The sequence below is a fragment of the Argopecten irradians genome, chromosome 1, assembly GCF_041381155.1.
Source record: "Argopecten irradians isolate NY chromosome 1, Ai_NY, whole genome shotgun sequence".
Lineage (NCBI taxonomy): Eukaryota > Metazoa > Mollusca > Bivalvia > Pectinida > Pectinidae > Argopecten > Argopecten irradians.
This window is the reverse complement of record NC_091134.1, coordinates 3916449-3933881: the sequence shown is the minus strand read 5'-3', so window position 1 is coordinate 3933881 and position 17433 is coordinate 3916449. Positions and strand designations below refer to the sequence as shown.

The following is a 17433-nucleotide window of genomic DNA, read 5'->3' as shown; positions in this document are numbered from 1 at the left end:
TATTAGTCTTCTTACAAATGAATACAAGTAAGAAACAAACACACAAAAGCAAACAATTACTTGTGACTTTTTTTATTTCCAAGAGGAAAATATGTTGCCATATATATATGAAATAAAACACCACAAAATATTACAATGGTATAATCAAACAAAATTTTCAATGACATCATCCAATAGACTAAAAGATGGAAATGTATACAGTATATCGGCGGAGGAAAGGAGGGAGTGGGAGAGGTCAATGGAAAAGTATACAGGTCAATGGAAATGTATACAGTATCGTGGGGCTGATGGAAATGTATGGCATAATCTACATCAGAGTATGTACAGAGTATGGAGCAGGTGATGAAAACTTCCAACTGTACAAACCACATGTGAGAGTTACTTCCCCTGGCCTGTGAAATTAAGGCTTCTGACTTGTAAGAACTTCTGTCGATATCATTATTTTTTAAGAGAATATCCCTCATATTTTCTGTCAGTTGAATATGGATGATAAAAATGTTCATATGACTTAATGAAAAAAACAAGAAAATGCCAAAAGGGGCCCGTAGCAACTGCTTAGTTGAAATTACCAGATCAATTAGGTGGTTATTTTTTATACAAATTTTCTCTGATATTGAACAATTTCTATATGCTGACCCCTTGATGGGTCACTACTGTTATCTTTGATTTCTAGACCTCCTCAAAGCAACTTGATATCCACTGTCCCTAAAAACCACTGTATAGCAAATTTCACAGGAATCAGACAATTTTTAAATTTGGATCACTTTAGGCAGCCATCTTGGATTTCTCAGGAAAATTCCAAACCCCTTTTGTACATTTGAATAAGATTAGCTATTACCAATGTGTAGTTTCAAAATAATTGGCCAATTGGTTTATGAGGAAATCTCTTAGAAACCAATCATGGAAAAACAGACTGACATGGTGATTGTGTGTTATTGAGGCAGAAGTTCTTATCCTTTTGGGCCCCCTGGTCTGGTGAATTAGAATACACAGATATTACTCGGGTAAATCATGATACATTACAGGTATACCAACGGAAATTTCTAACATAATATATAGGCATTGTAATATTGATTTAACAAATGTATATCTTACATTTATTTGCTGCAACCATTGCATATGTACAATACATAATATTCAAACATTAATTTGATTAAAATGATCACAACCCACTAGGAGCGGGAATCTTTGTTAAACACTCAAAGTTCCACAGCTATAGTTAATTAATCAAAAACCTAGCTTCTTCATGTAATACAGATCAATGGAATGTTATAGAAAATACATCAAATGGAGAAACTGCTCAAACAAATATTTGACAATGTTTTGATTTAATTGAATGGCAGATCATGGAGATAAATATTCATTTCTTTTTTCTGTATGATTTATGAAACAACAAGCTTATGAAAGTTAAAAATGTAAAAATATAAGAATTTTAATTCAACTACATCTTCCACAGTACTAACTCATATTTAACAGCTAGGAATCAATTAGATGTTACATGGCCTCAACACATCAAGTTTTTTTTTAAATTGGAAACTTTGAAAGAAGCACAATATCAATGACCAATTCTAATGAGCCAATCTTTTAGGCCTTATATTATGAAATTAGGAAAAAAATATCCCAATCAAATTACTGTACCGTAATTTTTGCAATATTACTGGAACATCAACATTTATAATCTTCAATACTGTTAATTAAATATGTATACCACTCTGGTAGTAACATTGCATGCATCGCTGATCTAATTACTGCACTATATATAGAACATTATCAGTATAAGGAATTGATGGATCCGTCTGCTGTCTGACAAACCACATGTGATTTTGTATATTGTATTGTGTATGTTACAATTTTTCACTCCAACATTGAATAGGTACATGTGTGTATGCCAGCATGAGGCGTGGTTGCATACTGGCGATGGGTCAATTCTCGAGTGGCTTGTAATTAGACCACACTTACGATTATTAACATCACGAGATCGGGTAATTAGATCTTGATCATTAGACCTGTTTTTACAGCATCAGAGACAACATTTTACCCAATGTTTCTAGACGTTATATTGTGTAGTTAGGAAATTCTCCCTATAGGTATGAATAAAGCTGCATTATTTTACTTCTATCTAATTTTGTAACAGAGCAATTTAAACAACTGTTGATGAAACTGGGATATCCTAACCCAAAAGGAATTACATCCTTAGGGAAAAGTCTTCAGCCCGACTTGCTTAGTGAAAGTACATTCCAATCTATCTGAGTTATTTCTTTTTGTCTCCCCCTGTTTGATCTCCGTCAGCAAACCACTTTGTGGTAAGACTTGGAGAGTCTGAGTGGTTTTCCAATTATCTTACTTGTGTTGTGCATTCTGATCTATTAGATTTATCTCCCTTTGTTTCCGAAGCTTGCATGTTGGAACGAACAATAGGGTGAAGCTACTGTAAAATATTCCGAATGACGACCAAAGCATTTTGAGCAATGATCAACTGGAGTAAATAATTCTTTTAGAAGACTGTATTCTAAATAATCAGTGTATTTTGAAGACCTTTGTCATTCTGAAAGACCGGAGCATTCTGAACAAAGAGATCGAAAAGCTACAAAACACCCTATGACATACATTTATGTGGATATCTTAATTCATCCTCTGACATACATTTATATGGATATCTTTATTTTGTCAGTGATAATATAGATAATTAATTAGGTAACATTCCATATATTAACTTGCATGTCCCTGTGTATTAACTAAATTTTCTTCTTTTTTAAAACCAGAACATAGAACATAGCAACACAGAAAAAAATTAACCAATCTTAATAAAAGCACTTATTGCATAATACAATGTAAAATATTATGATTTCATAATTTATATCAAACTCTTGAATTCATTCAGAATGAATTTTTCATGCAGATGTAAAGAATTTTAAAATTGAAAGACAAATAGCAAAACAAATTAAAGGAGTCCATAAAGTTAAATAAGTGGGTGATTGAAAAAAATGTATTACGTTAACCATTATTTGTATTTATATTTTTTAAATAAAAAGTTAAAGCCATTAAGATGAAGAAATCTATTCTTACAAAAACATTTAAGAAGATATGAAACCTTTACAAATGTTAATGATACAAGTGCATGAGTTACTAAAATTACAAATGTAATTGTATACCCAACAAAATTTAATAAGATGGTTAAAATGATAACACAGTTATATTGACGTGTACATCACAGTAATGTGCTCAAATGACTACAACACCAGGAAACAGGTCAGGGTATAGCAAGCGGATTTAATCCTTCTTCGTATCTGGGGATTATCAAACAGACTGATGTTTTGAAAACATATATAACAAAAGGCTAATGACGTCACCTTGGCGTCCACCTAATTTTGAATATCCACTTGAAATAAATATCTCTGACCTTTGGGCTAAGTTCAAAATGGGCTTTTTACAAAACACAAATCTCCAGCATCATATTATCTTAAATGTAACCAGTTGAAAACCTTTCACCATCAGGATGGCAACTTTGCCACTAACAAAAATATAATGTTGAAATTATGTTATGATGTCTGCTACAACAAACTGAACATATGACAGCTATATATTAATATTGCTTGCTCAAGTATTACAAATCATTCTGTCATATGTAGTTTATATATATATGTTATTATTTACAAATGGGCACGGTGGCCCATTGGTTACCGAGTCCAGACAGATTATCTACAACTCTACACCTCTGGGTTGCGAGTTCGAATCTGATCTCTTAAAGATGCTCCACCGCCGACAGAGCATAAATGATATTCATCACTTTAACAATAATTGGTGTTTAATCATGTATATACGTGTCTAATTAACACAAAAAATAATGTAAAATAATTTATTTTGCATTTGGTGCATGCGCAATCCGTACTTCATTCCATATAGAATATAGTGCCACGAGATTTTTTTGGGATGCAATTAATTATTTTTTGTAATTTTAACTTATAGTAAAATTCAAAGCTCAAACTTTCCAGAGGTGGTAATGGTGTAAAGTAAGTAACTTGTGTAACTGAAGAAAAATACTAAATCGTCTGCTCCTGTTTTTTAAAGTGAAAAAATACCATTAGTCAGCGGTGGAGCACCTTTAAGAAAATAGTTTTTTTCTGTGAACTCCCATTTTTCTCCATCTGCTATACCTAGCTGGACTATAATATTAATAGAAATTTTAAACAGAATAAACCCAAATGAACTGTGTGATTACAGACGAGCTATCAATACATGCACTGTAGACCTCCCTGTCCTATACCAGTACATCAGACAGGGGACACTTCAGAAAATCAATGGCCTAATGTTGTAAGGCTTATGTGAAGTTTGATGCTTTACACTGTCGATTAAATGGAATCCCAACAACCAAACACTCCACTGATGTACATAGCTCTCAGACGATCAACGCTTTACAAAAGTACCAAAATTCAATGTTACTAAAAGCCTGACAAGTCGTACAGATCCCATTTCTCTGTTAAATCATTTCCATGGAAACCTACACTTGCTGAGCGGGTCGTATTTTTCATTTCCTGTAGATTTCTTAATTTGAATAAAGTATTTCCTAAGTAATATGACCACTCTTCTCACTTATCATGTGCATATATTCCTAGCATGGGAAAACACTCATAAAACATAACCATTATCTTTATTTGAAACATGAGGTGATTATAGAATATTGTTGTATGGACTTTAATGACATTTTTATCTTCACGTAAAAAATAGGAAAAGCAACACCAATTTTAAATTATCAAATAGTTCTCTTTTTACATTCCATCTTCATATAAGTTACCATCAGACGACAGAATTTTTTTTTAGAAATATCCATGGGGCCTGTATAGATCTGTTTAAACCATGATAATACAAATTGAACATTACAGTAGCCTTTTCCAGGTTTCAAATATTTCTCTTTGTGTACAGAACACATTTTATTTACTTTCGAATACTCTGGCTTACATACCATTCTGGTGGTACTGTGGAATGCTCTCAGGAAAAGAGAGAATAAATGCAAACTGAATTCAAAATTGTATGACCCTCATGTCTGAGTTGACCTTTAAAACAGGCACATTTACTGCTATGTATAGCTAAAAGGTATCATTTCTCCCTCTATGGAATCAGAAGCAACTTTGAGATAATACAAGATGATACAGATAGCTAGACTATTTATAACTTGACTGACTGATCCGATGTTATTGTAAGAGATATATATATACAGACCACCGACATGGAGTGAGGCTTACTTTTCCTTCTGGTGAACATATAACAATCAATTACTGTATTCATAAAATATCATAAAAGTAACAATTTCTTCTTCTATATATTGATCACATATATTACCAACACCATTCTCACTACGTGTCACAGGAGGTGTGATTGTCTGTAGTGACTGCACCATTACCCGTCAAGTTAATTTGGGGGTTATTGGTGATTTCCGTTGATGTTGTGTCGCTGGTGAGAGACTGTGGTCGTATGACATTGTCAGGGTATGACGTCATGTTAATAAGGTTACCACAAGGGTCCATGTTGTTATGGGTATTATTATGACAGGTCTGTGCGGTATTATCTGACAGAGGAGAAGATGGGGGCGATGAAAGAGATGATGAAGGGTCGTCCGATGTTAATCCATTGGAAATCATATTACCTGCTTCTGATACCACTGAGGAGCCATTTTGTTTTAAATCCTCATCGGGGGTAGTTGAACATGTGTCCATGTCTACCTCATTGTCATAGTAACAGTCATCCTCCATGTTGTATAACGAGTTGGAGTACTCCACTTGGTTACCATAGGAGTAAGATGCATTATGGGAACAAGAAAGGCTTTCATCTGATTGGGTAAGTCCTGCAGTAACAAACAATAACTCTGGAGAAACCATTTCCACGTCACTAGGCGATGAGGATGTATCTGTCGGTGATGTATCAAACGACATCATAGCATCCTGATTTGGATTGACGGAGTTGTCGTTAATGTTGTCTGATCTACCAAGTAGTTTCTCCTGCTCCACACCAGGGGGCGCTTCTATAGCTAAAATGGGTGCAGCCACCTTTGGTGCTGTTGTGGCCGGTGGGGCCACTTGTGGTGCTGTGGCTGGTGGTGCCACATGTGGTGCTGTGGCTGGTGTTGCCACTTGTGGTGCTGTCGTGATTGGTGGTGCCACTGGCGGTGCTGTTTTGAAAGGTTGTGCCACCTTCGGGTGAGGCATGTCCTCGTTACAAACCTCACCCTCGCTACTAATACTATCCACACTGATAGGGCTTGGGGCCTTAACAGGGGGCAGTTCTGTCTCCACAGGGACTTCAGGAGCAGGACAAGGCTCAGGGCAAACATCCTGTGTGGTGAAAAAGATCAAATATAACAGACATACAATTTAGTGTTCAGTCTTTTAGACTTAATATTACACCTAGTTTCGATCAAAACACTCTTACTATAGTGCTAAAAACTATCTTCAGACTTTATCATTTCGCAAAACCAATTAATGAACTGAATTTTGTTCTTCTCCTGACTTCCATTAACTTTAACAAATATCCTTCCCTTACTTTGTAGAGTATTTTTCAATAAAATTCTAAGAGGGACATCAACAGCAACTTCATTTAAAATTAGTCCCCAATTTACAATTATACTCTACAAAACAGAAAATAGCTCAATCAATTAAAGTTAATATAATTGTATTTGACTACTGTTATAACATTATGACTCCTACACAGGTAGATTACCTTGTCAGTTTCCTCATCAATGAACTGTATCGAGGCGTGAGAGTCCGAGGGAGACGTAGGAATAGGTGACGGTGCCGTGACGACAAGTACTGGGTTAGAGTCTAAGAAACAGTGTTTCGGTGACATAGTAGGTGAACTAGGTGCATCGTGACTGTTTACAGGGTAGTAGCGATTACCTCCCTTTACAGTGGAACTGCTCTGAAACAAAATGGTCAGGTCTGAGTTAAAACTGGATTACTAATGAACGTTAAAATGTAAGTACCTCTATCCATAATATATAAGTACCTTGGTTATGTAGAGAAAGGTCTTTAAGACTTAACATACCATTGACTCTTGAACCTTGAATGGAGGTCAAGGTCATTCATTTGAATACACTTGGTAAGTCTTCAACCCCATCATACAGACCAAGTATCAGATCTGTTGACCAAAAAATGTATCGACTATACACTACTGTTTTCCTATCTTTTATGATAATGAAAATGTTTGCTAAAACAAGTAAGTCAGTTGCTACTTAATACCTCATCACAGCCCACTACCTCTTATTGGCGACCATGGCAACCAAATATTCCTCCATTGTGTTTCCATGGTAACCATTATTGAATCAAATTGTGATGTATCAAATCATAGACATCCATATTGATGTTACAACAATTGACCAATTTCTAAATTTCATACTGTATGATGAGTATAAGTTTCTATGATCGCACCTGCCTACTTGGAACCTTCTTGGTACTCGACTCCCGAGTCATGACCTCTTGCGTCTCTTTTGGTGGTCCACGCGGTGGCTGGCCCAGACAGGGCTGATAGTCGGGTGGGGCAACAACCTGCTGCTCTCTCCAACGCTTCATGTAGTTCCTGACCAAAGGACAAAACTAGTTATAACAGATGGACATTTAGTTCAACAGAGGTATCAAATAAAATTTTATGGAAAAAGAGACAAATATACAAATTTCAGTTTGTGTAGTTTCTGGTAAATTGGCAATCTACTAATCAACAGAATTAAATAGGTTTTCACTCATTATGGAGATTTTTTTTTCACAATTAAAGATTCTTAAACAGTGAAGGGAAACATTTGACCTACAAGTTTCTAAGGCATTTGATGTAATCTCTTGATTACGATCAAAATTTCTGGATATTTAACCCAACTTAAATACTGCATATGGAAGTTTTCCCATAGTCCTTTATGTTGTGAGTTTATGACGATTTACTGAAACTTTGAACTTCCATCAGATCATTTATGAACAGTTATAATACTGTACCCTAAAATGCTGGTATAAGTTTAAAAAAAAAGGTGCCAGAATTTAGATGGGTTACCTTATTCTCAACACAGCGGCCACAATGAAGAAAGTTCCAATGACGGCTGAACATGTTGCTATGACAACAACTTGAGTATGACTCAGTCCTAGAAAAAGCAGAAAAAGAACATTATTTACAGAAGATGTAAATCTTTCTGCATCCTGAAAAACCTATTAAATGGCCATAAAAGGTGAGAGAAAGAACCACGATATCAACTTTATATTACGTTAAGAACCACGATCCCCTGATCACAATTCAATTAGCTGTATAAAGTGGGTGCAGAGAGACAGGCTGACAACCACACCATCAAACCAGACACACTCTTGATATTTCCCCGGAGAAATTATCGCCCAATCTACAGTCAATACCATAAAAAACTTAAAGCAATGTTTGGGGTTATATTGTCTATGTAAATAAAAGACATCAAAGAAAACATGTTTGGTACCAGGCAAAATACATAAACAACACAGCCAATATTAGTGTTTTATTATGAAAATTGCGATCAGTGTCGATCAGTGTCCCCGCTATTTGTATGCTCTTTGGGCTCATTATATGGCTTTGTGATATTGTCCATGTAAAGTTATAATCTCCAAGGGATAGTTTGGAGTCTGATGCTCCAACAAGTTAATTAATATCAAACTTATTTATCTAATCAATTTAAAATACCCGGACGTGGCCGGATAGTGATAGAATGTCAGACACTTTAACTATTTAACTTTGGTGGCCTAAAAATGGCAAATTAATGGTAGAATGTCAGAAACTTTAACAATGAGGGCTAGTGGTAGAGTGTCGGACACATTAATGAGAAGAGTTAGTGGTAGAATGTCAGACACCTCAACTATTAGGATTAGCGGTAGAATGTCAGACACCTTAACCGGGTCAGAATGTCACACCTTAACCATATAGAGAGTTAGTGGTAGAATGTCAGACACCTTAACCAGGAGAGTTAGTGGTAGAATGTCAGACACCTTAACCAGGAGAGTTAGTGGTAGAATGTCAGACACCTTAACCAGGAGAGTTAGTGGTAGAATGTCAGACACCTTAACCAGGAGAGTTAGTGGTAGAATGTCAGACACCTTAACCAGGAGAGTTAGTGGTAGAATGTCAGACACCTTAACCAGGAGAGTTAGTGGTAGAGTGTCAGACACCTTAACCAGGAGAGTTAGTGGTAGAGTGTCAGACACCTTAACCAGGAGGTTAGTGGTAGAGTGTCAGACACCTTAACCATAAGGGTTAGTGGTAGAATGTCAGACATCTTAACCATATAGGGTTAGTGGTAGAATGTCAGACACCTTAACCAGGAGAGTTAGTGGTAGAATGTCAGACACCTAACCAAGTTACAACATTACAGTTAGTGGTAGAATGTCAGACACCTTAACCAGGAGAGTTAGTGGTAGAATGTCAGACACCTTAACCAGGAGAGTTAGTGGTAGTGTCACTTAACCAGGAGGGTTAGTGGTAGAATGTCAGACATCTTAACCATATAGGGTTAGTGGTAGAATGTCAGACACCTTAACCAGGAGAGTTAGTGGTAGAATGTCAGACACCTTAACCATATAGGGTTAGTGGTAGAGTGTCAGACACCTTAACCAGGAGAGTTAGTGGTAGAATGTCAGACACCTTAACCAGGAGAGTTAGTGGTAGAATGTCAGACACCTTAACCAGGAGAGTTAGTGGTAGAGTGTCAGACACCTTAACCAGGAGGGTTAGTGGTAGAATGTCAGACATCTTAACCATATAGGGTTAGTGGTAGAATGTCAGACACCTTAACCATATAGGGTTAGTGGTAGAATGTCAGACACCTTAACCAGGAGAGTTAGTGGTAGAATGTCAGACACCTTAACCAGGAGAGTTAGTGGTAGAATGTCAGACACCTTAACCAGGAGAGTTAGTGGTAGAATGTCAGACACCTTAACCATATAGGGTTAGTGGTAGAATGTCAGACACCTTAACCATATAGGGTTAGTGGTAGAATGTCAGACACCTTAACCAGGAGAGTTAGTGGTAGAATGTCAGACACCTTAACCAGGAGGGTTAGTGGTAGAATGTCAGACACCTTAACCAGGGGGGCTAGTGGTAGAATGTCAGACACCTTAACCATATAGGGTTAGTGGTAGAATGTCAGACAACTTAACCATATAGGGTTAGTGGTAGGATGTCAGACACCTTAACCAGGAGAGTTAGTGGTAGAATGTCAGACACCTTAACCAGGAGAGTTAGTGGTAGAATGTCAGACACCTTAACCAGGAGAGTTAGTGGTAGAGTGTCGGACACCTTAACCAGGAGAGTTAGTGGTAGAGTGTCAGACACCTTAAAGGTGACAATGCAAGTTAAAAAATGTTTTTTTTCAAAATTTGTTTCTGAGACCGCTCCTTACATTTCTAAGGACAGGCAGTCACCATTTCGTTTGAACTCTGCTTGGATACAATACGCCCACCAACCCCTATATAAATCGTGTGAATCGACACACGTGCGCTCAGTCATTTACATATCTACCTAGCAGTTGTCCACTGTGTATCACCTACTAATACATAAGCAAACCCCTTACCTGTAAATATTTTTGTGTAGGGTTTGTTTTAGCAAGCAAACATGTCAACACCTCTAAGCTGTCATTTAGAAGTTTAACAAATTGAAATTTCCACACAAATGAATTGGAATCCTAATAATAATATGGCCAGATATCTCCACCTATACTGTTGTACCCGATGTACTAGACTGGCCACGTGCATGTAACCACCTGTCCCAAACAAGTGACGCTTCCATATACATGTATACCAAAGGCACACACGTGTACATGTAGGTGTAATATCTAATGTATATATTGAAGTGTTTTTTTAGCTCGTATTTGACATTTTGGATCTAGCTGACAATATTAATTCAATGAAACCTTGTCAGTTGAGTGCAGTGTTTATATCTAGTTTGACAATGTTATCTCCTATTAGAATTTCCGAGTTTGTTTACGTTATAATCAAAATGGATCTCGCACGTGGAAAGAAGGTATGAATTCATTCATTACTTTTTATTCAACTGTATAGATCTATATATATGGTTCTTAGAAACTTTATTTGAGAAAACATTGAAGGTACTAACGATTTTATTCTTATAGCATGGCCTCAGGTTACATGTAAATACGTCTTTGGTATATACTAAAGGTAGATCTAGAGCCGGTCAGGTGTCAGTTGAGCAAGCATACGACTGATTGCAGGTGTGTGTGGTTCACGTGTTTTATTACATAGGGGTCGGTACCTGGTGTTCTATCCAAGCAGAGTTAAAATAAAATGGCGACTGCCTGTCCTTAGAAACGCAAGGGGTTGTCTCAGAAACAAATTTTGAAACAAAAAAAACATTGAAAAAAACAACAACTTTATCATTATTTTTTAATCTTAAACGTATACTTTTTAACTTGCATTGTCAGCTTTAACCAGGAGAGGTAGTGGTGGAATGCCAGACCAGACACCTTAACCCTACAACTAATGTAGCCTTTAATGGCGAGCTAGTAGACGAATATGCTTAATTAAACTCCAGTTCAAAATTTTACATGGCAGAAATAGGAAAACAACAATACGGTAATTTTCCCTAGGGAATCAGCTGGTGATTATATCCTTCATTTGGAAACAAAATATACCAATGACCTATTAGAGATAGATGTACTGACATTGTGATACATATACAAAATATACCAATGACATATTATAGATAGATGTACTGACATTGTGATACACATAAAAAAATACCAATGACATATTAGAGATAGATGTACTGACATTGTGATACATATACAAAATATACCAATGACATATTAGAGATAGATGTACTGACATTGTGATAATACAAAATATACCAATGACATATTAGAGATAGATGTACTGACATTGTGATACACATACAAAATATACCAATGACATATTAGAGATAGATGTACTGACATTGTGATACATATACAAAATATACCAATGACATATTAGAGATAGATGTACTGACATTGTGATACATATACAAAATATACCAATGACATATTAGAGATAGATGTACTGACATTGTGATACATATACAAAATATACCAATGACATATTATAGATAGATGTACTGACATTGTGATACATATACAAAATATACCAATGACATATTATAGATAGATGTACTGACATTGTGATACACATACAAAATATACCAATGACATATTATAGATAGATGTACTGACATTGTGATACAATACAAAATATACCAATGACATATTATAGATAGATGTACTGACATAGTGATAAATACAAAATATACCAATGACATATTATAGATAGATGTACTGACATTGTGATACACATACAAAATATACCAATGACATATTAGAGATAGATGTACTGACATTGTGATACACATACAAAATATACCAATGACATATTATAGATAGATGTACTGACATAGTGATATATATACAAAATATACCAATGACATATTATAGATAGATGTACTGACATTGTGATACACATACAAAATATACCAATGACATATTATAGATAGATGTACTGACATAGTGATATATAACAAAATATACCAATGACATATTATAGATAGATGTACTGACATTGTGATACAATATATCAAAATATACCAATGACATATTATAGATAGATGTACTGACATTGTGATATATATACAAAATATACCAATGACATATTATAGATAGATGTACTGACATTGTGATACACATACAAAATATACCAATGACATATTATAGATAGATGTACTGACATTGTGATACACATACAAAATATACCAATGACATATTATAGATAGATGTACTGACATTGTGATATATATACAAAATATACCAATGACATATTATAGATAGATGTACTGACATTGTGATACACATACAAAATATACCAATGACATATTATAGATAGATGTATACTGACATTGTGATACATATACAAAATATACCAATGACATATTAGAGATAGATGTACTGACATTGTGATACATATACAAAATATACCAATGACATATTATAGATAGATGTACTGACATTGTGATACATATACAAAATATACCAATGACATATTATAGATAGATGTACTGACATTGTGATACACATACAAAATATACCAATGACATATTATAGATAGATGTACTGACATTGTGATACACATACAAAATATACCAATGACATATTATAGATAGATGTACTGACATTGTGATACATATACAAAATACCATGACATATTATAGATAGATGTACTACATATTATAGATAGATGTTACTGACATTGTGATACACATACAAAATATACCAATGACATATTATAGATAGATGTACTGACATTGTGATACATATACAAAATATACCAATGACATATTATAGATAGATGTACTGACATTGTGATACACATACAAAATATACCAATGACATATTATAGATAGATGTACTGACATAGTGATATATATAACAAAATATACCAATGACATATTATAGATAGATGTACTGACATTGTGATACATATACAAAATATACCAATGACATATTATAGATAGATGTACTGACATAGTGATACATATACAAAATATACCAATGACATATCATAGATAGATGTACTGACATTGTGATACATATACAAGGTCTGATAGCCAGTATTACATAAGCTGTAAGGTCTGTGTAAGTCCATGCCAAATCAATACATTCATACACAATCTAAAGGATTTTGCTGCTTTTATATATGTGTCTCTACTGGAGACTTGATATACATTCAGAAAGAGCAACGTTCCGGCAAAATGTTTACGATGAAATAAGGCCATAAAGACTACAATGGATGCTTAGGCAACACCATAAATTGGAAGTTCAGTGGAACATTTTGGTTCTTTATGTAAATTTTCCTACGGAGGTTTAGTCGGTCAGCTTTGTGATGAATATAGGCAACGCAGTTGGAAGCCTGCATTAATATTCCTGAGGGTGAACTTCTCCACATCCACTGCTTCTACACACATATACCATACATTGTCTTTGATTGTCTCTGATCCACCATATATGGTAATCATTCATTTTTTTTAATTTTTTTTTTACATATATATCTTGTGTTTTATAGTATTCGTATAAAAAAATTAAACATATCTCCAAACTAGAACTACATGTTAGACATTAATGCCTCTATATAAAAGGATATGACAGGATCTGATAGTGGAATGAGACAGACTACACAACATTACAGTACAATCCTCTAACCTCCCCCTCCCCTCATTTCATGATGGAAACTTAAAATTGTACACAAGGAAATGTTCTATAACATTTATAAAGAACAAAATAGCTTCAGTGGTTTAAACTAGATTTGTGATATACGGAATATCTTCACTGTAACTTATCACTATTGGATGGTTACATATCTGTAAGGTTAATGTGACGTCCGATATAAATAGTCAATCCTTGTGTGTACGTAAAGCTGCGGATACGGCCGCGCGCACTTAATTATGGGCACCATTTAATACATAATTGAGTTGATACACTACAAAATACTCTCACAAAATGCCTGTCATTCCTGATTAAGCTGTACGTCTAATTTCCGATCGGCTGTTCAGAATGCGGCCACCAACGTTTCCTGACAATGCTTACAATGTCAGTGCTGTTGTGTTTTAATCACATTAGGTAGTATCGTCTCCACCTCAGAGACCTCAGCAAACAAAATTAATATCAGATCTGTGATACATCTTTTCATTACACAAATCCCATTGAATAACAAATATTAGTCTACACTATGTAAACAGTTGATTTTAATTTGTTGTTGCCTTTATCCGAACTTCAACAAAACTTTCAAGGTTTCTAGTGAAATTACATTACAGGAAATTCAGTTATGTACAGAAAGCTTGGAGTATTAGCACTGTTTCTACAGGAATAGCTACACAAAGGGTTTGAAGAGAGGCAGTTAAAATGTTTGGGAGGGAGATATTTTTATGAAAGGAAAATTTGTTTAGTGCGAGAGAAACATTCATGTCAATAAGCATTTTTATAAAAAGCATGTATTCAATAGAATTTCAGAATGTTTCAAAACTACCATAAAGATGGAATAAAACCTTGATATGAGAAACGGAGACAGAGAAACGGGAAGAGAGATTATGAAAGGATTTCAAGGCTCCAGAATGCTGTGGTAAAAAACAAATTTTGTGTATGAAACAGAATTCAATTAAACCTTTTAATGCTAATATTCACGGCAAACTACCGCCAGACTAACTCAATTGTTGTAAAGTTGCATGACCTTTCATCTGGTAAGGGAAGATACTTGAACAATCCAAACTTATAATTGTGATTTACTGGTACCGTATTCAACCCAATAAGTGCTCATGTCCCTATAAGCGCCCCTCCCCCAATTTCAATTGCCCAGGCATAAATAAGGACCAAAACTACATAAAACGGTATAAATTTGCAATAATTTTGACTTATTAGCACGTTTTCATTTTTATCAATTTTTTAAGCGCCCTGGGCGAATATGGTAACTACAGACCATAACAGGGATCTCATTTTGACAAGGATAATACTCTACACGAACTTATAATTGTGGGAAGAAATTCCATTATATATTTCAGTTCCCTCTCATCAGCTCAAACTTGGATACACTTTAACACCCTGTTCAAAGTCTTGAGTTGGTCCCCCTATCCCACTTTTTGTTGATTAATTTTAGAAGCATGTACAATTCTTAGTTTTACCATGGTGCCCCCAATTTTGATTTTAGGTTTTTATGATTATCCTATTAACAATCAGGGTCATTTAAGGATGTACCGTATTTAAATGGAGGAGTACCCGGATAAAAACCACCAACCAGCTGTCACTACTTGGCAACTGCTTCCAAAGGAATTCAAACTTCTGACCCAGAGGTAGAGGCCATATGGTAATATGTGGGGACATCTGAGCCACTCAATCACTAGCTGCTACCCGCTTTGAGTTAAGGAGTCTTGACTGTAATTGGTTTAAGTAATGATAATTTCCTTTCTCAAAATTCAGTTACATGTAAACCGTGTTTACTTGAGCACATAAAATGTGAAAATTAATTAAAAGTACTTTGTTGCTGATCAGCCATCATACTGACAGTCTGTTCACTACATGTGTTATTAAACACCACTAATAAAGCATTTCAAAGATTTACTTACTTTAAATTTTGACTGAAGATCGCTGACTGTAAGAAAGCTTTTTGACTGAAGATCGCTGAAATCCAGTTACCAAAAAGGTTATTTTTGAAAATTCAGTATTAATTTTTGGGACGGAATCGATAACATGATTTTAAGGATAAATGACTGTGCGAAGAAAAACTTGTATAATTTTTAAAAATGTGATTTTGACTTTAAGAATTGACAGAATGTTTCATTTCACCAAAATCATGGAATAAAATTTACAGTAAGTTTTTGACCGGAGACATATGAATAAACGGGAAGAGTGATTTGAATGCTTTTCACCGGCTCCAAATCAGTGTATTTACAAAAATTTTGACTGAAGTTATGAACTGATTATCCATTAAACCTTTTAATGCTAATATTTTGGCAAATGACTACTGTATTTCAACTTGTTTAGAGTTGCATGACTTTTTGGTAAGATAGAACTGTATCCATGAACAATCAAATCAAACTTATTTTTGTATTTACTTGTACCGTTTTGACTGAAGATCATGACTGTTATCCGCTCCAGAAAATCAGTAATTTACATGTTTTATAGACTGTTCGATGCTTAAACTCGCTAGAAAAACTAACTAACATGCTAAAAATAAATAAATTGATAATTACAATTATTTTTGACTTACAGCACTTTTCATTCACATGTTATCAATTTTTAAGTTACAGTAAGTTTTGATCTAAGATAGATCTACTGACTGTATCCATTTCTTGACACAATAATATAGTACACAAATATATTCCGCTTATTGTTTGAAAAATTCATTTTTTTCAGTTCCCTTCAGAAAACTTGGATAACATTAACCCTGTTCAGTAAATCGAATAGAGAGATGACATTCCCACTATTTCACTTTTTGTTGTATTAAACATTTATATATCGTGTCGTTTACTTGATTCTTACGTAAATTTTACCATGGTGCCGCCAATGAATTTCACAAATATTTTTTATTTTCCTATTAACAATCAGTCATCATTTTAGGATTGTTTAATAAAACACTGTAAAGTGATTTTTTCGGAAAAACTAAAAAACCATTCAACACGTTTCTGTCGGCCGATATTCTTGAAATAAACAATTTTACGAGTGCAGCCAAACTGATATTCAAATTCAAAATATATAGACAGGCCATTTGATTTTTGTCTACAATTGTTGAAACAGTGATTTGAACAAACTTTACGTATCACTAGCTGCTTACCTGATTTGAGTTGTGAAAGTCAAAGAGTCTTGACTGTAAAAGTGTGTTTAAGTTTACACACATAATTTCCACGAAAAATGCAGGTGAT

General features: G+C 34.7%; 1 protein-coding gene across 1 annotated transcript in view; it reads right to left on the bottom strand.

Moving 5' to 3' along the window:
* Positions 1-55: 55 nt before the first annotated feature.
* Positions 56-17433, bottom strand: part of LOC138315403 (uncharacterized) — a 50042-nt gene continuing 32664 nt past the window's right edge. Inside the window, exons 3-6 of the mRNA XM_069256412.1 lie at positions 8026-8113; positions 7419-7566; positions 6712-6909; positions 56-6326 (exon numbers count right to left, since the gene is read on the bottom strand). Coding sequence (XP_069112513.1) covers positions 5352-6326; positions 6712-6909; positions 7419-7566; positions 8026-8113 — 1409 coding nt within the window. The 3' untranslated portion in view covers positions 56-5351. The remainder of the gene's footprint in view (positions 6327-6711; positions 6910-7418; positions 7567-8025; positions 8114-17433) is intronic.